At 44.9% G+C, this 4655-nt stretch overlaps 1 protein-coding gene across 2 annotated transcripts in view; it reads left to right on the forward strand.

Annotated features, from left to right (window-relative positions):
* Tdrd7 (tudor domain containing 7) overlaps positions 1-4655 on the forward strand; it is a 61550-nt gene that overhangs the window by 40554 nt on the left and 16341 nt on the right. For both annotated transcript variants that reach the window (XM_021200124.1, XM_029540075.1), the window contains exons 10-11: positions 1073-1275; positions 4271-4405. In XM_021200124.1, the coding sequence (XP_021055783.1) occupies positions 1073-1275; positions 4271-4405 (338 nt within the window). The remainder of the gene's footprint in view (positions 1-1072; positions 1276-4270; positions 4406-4655) is intronic.

The following is a 4655-nucleotide window of genomic DNA, read 5'->3' on the forward strand; positions in this document are numbered from 1 at the left end:
AAGGAAGAAAGAAAGAAAGAAAGAAAGAAAGAAAGGAGGGGAGGGGAGGGGAGGGGAGGGGAGGGGAGGGGGAGACAGAGACAGAGACAGAGACAGAGACAGAGGCAGAGAGAGACAGAGACACTAGTGTCCCCACCAGCAAGAATGAATCTTTATGCCTCTGAAGGGCCTGACTCTGAGACAATCCCAACAAGCTCTTAAGAACCAATCATAGAGTGTAGAATTGGTTTGAAAGGAATATATCACAATTGCAGAACAGGAGTCCAGATTCTGAGGTAATAGGTACGAGCAGAGTCCCAGCAGGGCAGAGGTCTGCCTTATAGCTTACACTCAAAGAGAAAAGTGACAGAGGCACTGAAGTCTCATTTAGAAATGGTGTTCTCATTTTAATTAGTTTAGATAAGTAGATGGACTTAGAGTTGTCATATGTGTAAAATACTGAATTCCAATTGTCGGAGAACTGAAAGAGGTAGTACACTGCGCCTGACACCCGTAGTGGCTGAAGCATCAGTCTCTGATGAATCTGTCTGCGGTGTCCCCGGTCAGGGGTGAACACGGAGGAGGAGGCAGGGGGGAGGCGGTGCTTTGATTTTTAGTTATATATAATAATCTTACAAGAAAAAGTTGTACATATTTAATTGAAAACAGAAAACCAGCATAGAAAAGGTATTATAAGTGCATGATTTGCAAGAACAGGTTCTTGTTGTTTGTTTTCCGTATGGATTTGCATATATCTCAAAGGCTGCTTCTTTTGTGGTAAATTAGAATTGGTTATCAGTCTCATTATGTTAAGAGAACCTGCTCTAATATGTCTTGTATGTTTGGTTGTGAGCAGCCTTTAATGGCTGAGCCATCTCTCCAGCTCTCTAATAAGTCTCTTAAAGAGGTTCGCATCATGCCATTCATCTACAGATGTGTAAGGTAAAGATTTCAAAAAAAAAACACCCTTCCATTAAAAGTGTTATAATGCTGAGGTGGTGAGCATAATTCTGTGGTCAAAATAGACAGTGAACTCAGGCATCCATGGTGCTTCTGCGAGTAAATAGAAATGAAGGCAGTTGCTGTTTTTCAGGGTTGGAGGTTCTGAATGACGACCCCGACCTTGTGAAGGTGGTGGAATCACTAACATGTGGGAAGATCTTTGCTGTGGAGATCCTGGACAAGTCAGATGTCCCGCTGGTGGTGCTGTACGACACATCAGGAGAGGACGATATCAACATCAATGCCACCTGCCTCAAGGCCATATGTGACAGGTCTCTACAAGTTCATCTCCAGGTGAGTGTGTGCATGCGTGTGTGTGTGTGTGTGTGTGTGTGTGTGTGTGTGTGTGTGTGTGTGTGTGCTGGGTGGCCAGCAAAGTGTCTGTCCAGGGAGGCAACAAAGAAATTTGGTTCAACACAACTAAGTAGCTCGTATTGGTTCAAACTTTGAGATTTTGATATCAGGTAGTTGATTTTTAGGCATATTTAAGCACAGCACAATTTGGCAAAAAGTTTCCTGGTGATCATTAACTCAGCCTCATGTGTATAACAAAGCTTACGACAAGATTACATTGAAAGTCTTATAAAGTATAAGTGGTATCTTCCATAGGATGCGTTCTGTAGAATAACAAAGGAAGCAGGCTCAAAGTAAAATACTCCTGATAAGGGTCTGGTGGAGGATAGCTCTGTGGATTGACTAAGATAAATAGGCTCAAGATAAAGGTCTAAGGGAGCCCGTGTGGCCATACAGGTAGCACGGAGGTCACCAAGCTATTATCCACTTCTGCTCCAAGCATTCTGAGCAGAAACTGGCTATATACATCTTTTCCTTTGAAGAGGCACCGTGTATGCTTAACACTCCTGGTTTCCCTAGTTCTCTTCCGTGAGCACAAGGACCGACATGCCTCCTATAAAAGTACATTGTCAGGGGCTGGAGACGCGGCTCCTCAGTTAACATGTTTACCGCGCAAGCAGGAGGACCTGAGCCTGTCCTGCCACCTGCACACTACAAAACAAAACCTCAGCTCCAGTGGCATGCAGCTGGGGTTCCAGCTCTTGGGGAGCAAAGACAAGAGTGGGGCCTGGGACTTGGTGGGCACGTTGTGCGGGTGTGATGATAGTGACTTCCTTCAACAAGGGCGAGCCCTCGTCTCAGCAGGTAAGATGCAAAGTGGTTAAGGGAAATACCTGTCATCAACCTCTGGTCTCCATATGAATGCGTACATGCAGGAGCCCATGTATACACACGTGCACAGACAAAAGGAAAAAGACGAGTGAGGGGAGAGGAGAAGAAAATCATATGAAAAGGAAGTTATAGGTTTTAGGCAGATAATTGATATCACCTGACTGGAAAAACAAGGAGGGGATGCAGAGGGGAAATGGCATCACCTTACTATGGAAAAGCAAGGAGAGCAAGCCAGTGGGAAATGTCAAGCTAGTATTTATTTCTCAGGAATTAAATTTTTTTGCTTTCCATTTTCTTAACCACTGAGCTGTCTCTCCAGCCTACTGTTTTCCAGTTTCTTCAGTGAAAATTTTTATATGAAATTTTCTTATAAAGATTAAAAACATGAGGAAAAAATTCATCCATGAAAATACTGTTAGTCTGAACATTCTTTAAATCTTTAGGACATAACAAATTATTCAACTGAAACAATTGGGTAGATGCTGAAGAACAGGCTTACCATTTTAAAAACTTGATAAAATCATTTAGGGAAAGAGGCTGTTAACAAATGAAACTATGATTTAAAGAAAATACTGTAATTTGGCCCCCAAAATGGTTGAGATTAAAATCTTTTATGTTGATTAAAGTTTTGAAAAGCTTTAATACTCATGTAGCACCCTCCCTTGCCCCTACTGCCTGCAACAGGCAGGAGAGCTGGCCCAGCCACTCCTCTGCCAATAAGGTGGCATGAGCAGGAGGTGATGTTCCACCCCTTGCCACCTACAGTAGTTGAGAGAGCTGGCCCTGAAGTCATGAGAGTGGGAGAGCCCGCCCTGCCCCTCACTGGCCGGAGCATTCAGGAGAGGGAGCCTTGTACCCCACCTAGGCAACACAGCAGAGTAGAGCTGGCCCTAATGGTGAAGGCACAGGTGAGCCAGGCCCCAAGGATGTGAGAGCAAGGGAGCTGGCCCTCTCCCAGCTGTAGCGCTCAGGAGAGTAAAGCCCACACCTTGACTAGGCAGCACAGTAATAGTAGAGCTGGCTCTGGTGGGGTGGGTGCAGGTAAGCTGGCCCCAAGGGCCTGAGAGTAGTAGAGCTGATCCTGCCCCCTGTTGGCTGCAGCATTGGGTGAGCTAGCCATGGCAAGGCTAGAACATTCACCCTGTAGTGAGGGTATTGGAGAGCTGTTAGGCTGACCAACTCGGCTACCACCCAAGGCCAGATCCAGAACTTTGAATTGGCCCACCCTGAAATCTACCTCATCTATGAACCACTGAAGCATGTGAAAGGCCTGGTCCTGCAGATCTAAAGCTGCATGATCTCCATGATACAGTGCACCAATAGAAGAACCCAGAGGAGTTCCAGTGAGGTTCCAGTATTGATGATGTAGCTGAAGCCAGAGGCCTGGAGCCAGACCAGTGACTCAGTGCAATGAACATTTGCAAGTGAGAATGTGTGAACCGAGAGTATGTTGGGGGACACACCACAGCTTCCACAATGAGAATGCTTTGTTTGTTTGTTTTTCTTTTGGAGGGTTTCAAGGGCAGAGGGTGGATATGAAGGGATGGGGAGATGAATTCAACTTGTAATATGATGTGGAACTCAAAAAGAATCAATAAAATGTTCAAAAATATTATCACCACCACCAGCCACTACGACCCACCACCACCTGCACTCAGATTTGTAGCGCACCACAGACTGGCATTTAGTCTTGCAGTGGTTAGATTTTTTTCTGATGTGTTACCCCAAAGCTAAGGCTTTGCACTTTTGCAAACTGCTACTCTGCCCTAACATGTATATCAGCTGTAGTACTCTTCCTGGTAGAATTAATAGGGGCACTGAAGCATACTGTCATACAATCTGTAAATAAAGATGTTTTGGATTTAAAAAAAATCATGAAGTCCATAGTGCAGGACTCCAGCCCATTGGATGATATCACCCACTTTGAGGCTAGGTATTCATTCAGTTAAATCTTTCTAGAAACATCATACATGCCAAGGTATTGGAGTCTCAGAGTTGTCACGCTGACGACATTAACCGTCACAGATGTGTAAGTGTGATGGGCTGTTAGGGGAAGAGGGACATTTGTTGTCAAAACGTTTCCATGTGCCTTCGCTTGTTCCAGGTGGATGCCATGTACACAAATGTCAAAGTGACCAACATTTGCTCTGATGGGACACTCTACTGCCAGGTGCCCTGCAAGGGTCTGAACAAGCTCAATGACCTTCTGCATAGGACAGAGGATTACTTCCACTACAAGGTATGCTGGAGCCCTGTCTCCTGAGGTCAGCCTCAGACGACAAGCAAGGGGCTCAGAATGTATTAGGGTAAATATTTGTTTAATAGAGGTTGATTTTTCAAAACGGTGGGTAGACAACCCAGATTTTAGAGTTTTGGGGGAAAACTCCCACTTGTGCCTTATAAAATGAAGGTATAGCAATTTGTTCCAGTGAAATACCACAGATGGTCTCAGTATTCCTAGAACAGGGCTTGGCATGTAGGAAGTATTC

The sequence above is a fragment of the Mus pahari genome, chromosome 6 (assembly GCF_900095145.1).
Source record: "Mus pahari chromosome 6, PAHARI_EIJ_v1.1, whole genome shotgun sequence".
NCBI lineage: Eukaryota > Metazoa > Chordata > Mammalia > Rodentia > Muridae > Mus > Mus pahari.